Source organism: Amphimedon queenslandica, unplaced genomic scaffold, assembly GCF_000090795.2.
Source record: "Amphimedon queenslandica unplaced genomic scaffold, v1.1 AMPQUscaffold_7834_Cont20219, whole genome shotgun sequence".
NCBI lineage: Eukaryota > Metazoa > Porifera > Demospongiae > Haplosclerida > Niphatidae > Amphimedon > Amphimedon queenslandica.
Genome location: NW_003551886.1, coordinates 1 through 2,236, shown reverse-complemented (window position 1 = coordinate 2,236; position 2,236 = coordinate 1). Strand labels below are relative to the sequence as shown.

General features: G+C 33.6%; 1 protein-coding gene across 2 annotated transcripts; it reads left to right on the top strand.

The window, feature by feature from the left end:
* The first annotated feature begins 444 nt into the window (after positions 1-444).
* On the top strand, positions 445-2,030 carry LOC109591565 (uncharacterized). 2 transcript variants are annotated; one of them, XM_020007281.1, is made up of 3 exons: positions 445-503; positions 555-1,085; positions 1,716-2,030. In XM_020007281.1, exons 1-3 carry the CDS (start codon positions 494-496, stop codon positions 2,009-2,011), a joined length of 837 nt encoding a protein of 278 aa, XP_019862840.1. In that variant the 5' UTR covers positions 445-493; the 3' UTR covers positions 2,012-2,030. The 2 variants fall into 2 exon arrangements, with proteins under 2 accessions (XP_019862840.1, XP_019862839.1); XM_020007280.1 differs by having other exon boundaries at positions 492-1,085.
* Positions 2,031-2,236: the final 206 nt, after the last annotated feature.

Here is a 2,236-nt window from a genome sequence, read left to right as displayed (position 1 = left end):
AAATCTCTAATAATTCCAGTTAAGATATTGTTTGTCATGTTTGCTATAATGCATTAACATTAATAATAATAATAATAATAAAACTTGAATTCTTTTGATTATAATATCTTGTATTACTATTATACCTGAGGGTTAGTTTGTGAGTACATTTCTTGTAAGTACTAGCTCAAGTACCTTTTATCATAATCACCAAGAGAGTACCAACTACCAATTATTATTAATTGCGGGACTCACCACTAACTCACTAAGAAGAATATATTTCAATGCATTCAATAGCAGGACCATCACCTCATGAGCAAGCAAAGAAGACATGTTTTAACCTGATGCATTCCTTGACATACAACCAACTAATAATTACTGTACTTATTGTTATAATGTTGGCAGTGATTGGATTTAATAATTTACAAGGTGATATGGGTGTGGGTCATTATGAGTAATAGATCTAGTCTGGGTGTGGCACGGGTTGATTGACATTCTTCACATTTCACAAACAATGTCTAAAGGTGAGTTTCTGTTTTCTTCCTCCTCTTTCTCATCATGTTTGTATTTTACAGGTATCTATCAACTGGGAGGGATAGCTCATCACTCAGCTGCTGTAGTAGGAGGATCAGTGTTCTTGTGGGGAGGGCAAAGGCCTGACTTACCTATAGTTCATGATTCCCCACAAAAGAGGAATTTTTTGTCCACCATTGATAGACTTGAGTTTAGGACTGGTCGTTGGTCCTCTCACGTGACCAGAGGAACTTTACCTCCTCTAGGAGCTATAGGATACTTCTGTACTACCAGAAACAACGACATCTTCTTTTTTGGTGGTACCTGTGGAGATGGTCTTTGCTTTCATAATGATATCAACTCATTTAACAGTTTAGCATATGAATGGAGTAATATAATACCAACCAGTGATGCTGTAATGAAGAGAGTGGAAGGTGGTATGGTGTGTATGGAGTCTATGGGTACAGAATACTTATTTATGATAGGAGGGGCTGGTTCTACACCCACTACATACCAATCACAGTATCAGTATATTCAGTTGGTTACTGGTGCCATTCGTACTAATGAACAGAATTTATTAAATTTATCAACAAGTAAGTATTTATTAATTAAGACATATATTAACAATCTATATTCTGCTTGTGATGACATATTTTTCAATCATTATTTTTGTTACCATTTGCATATTAAGTAGGTGCATGTAAACATTGAAGGAGTGAGCATGAGCCATCATTGTATGAAGAGACAGCTGATTTGACTGACTAATTTTGAGTTACATCAGCTATTTAAAAGTAAAAAATGCAAAATTTAAAATGAGGCCTTCAAGCATGGATGCATTTTACTCCACCTATTAATAATTTGTCCACATGGTCTAATTAAATTTATTGATTAACGTCCCTCACCAATGCTTTGTGTGAGTGAGGGACTAGGTAGTCTGGTTGTCTGTCATTCATTCATTCATTTAGTTTACTGAACTATAATAATCATTTTACTCCATTTATGAATGATATTGTCAAATGTTGTCTTATTGAGCCACAACTGACATGTATCTGTGCGAAGTAGAACAAAAATGACAAATTTTATTTAGTGATTTTTTTTAAACATGCAGCCAATCATCAAAATTAATTTGCAGCCATTTTCTTGCTTTGCATGTACAATGTATGTACATGATATTTGCAGTGTCATACTTAATATTTCTAATTATACTATCTATTTCTATTTAGGACAATGGATTATTCCAACTATTAGTGGTCAGTGTTGTCCTCCTATTGGTTCCTTTGCTATGGAAAAGATTACTAATAATAAAGCTGTCATGTTTGGTGGATCAGTGGCTAGGGATGATGGTAGAAGTGATATACTTGTTAATACAGTCTATACATGTCAAATGGAGTCTGATACTACAATAGTAAGTTATCTTATTACTGTATGGGATGTATTTATTGCATGGATCAATCATGTTTGGACATTAATACATGTACATACGGGTATAGCTTGTAATTTGAAAAATGTATTTAAATGAGTATTACATGTAGATTTGGTTTAATAAATTATTTTAATGGAAACTGTACAATTACTATATAGTGGGAAATTTTGGAGGTGCTAAATTCTGGCGAATTGCTAAATTTGGGTGATTGTTGGATTTTTAATTTGGTGAATTTGTGGAATGGCTCAAAATGGTGAATTTTTATTTTGGCGAATGGCTATCAAAACGCCAAATTTAATCCCCTCCAAAACTACCTGCTAT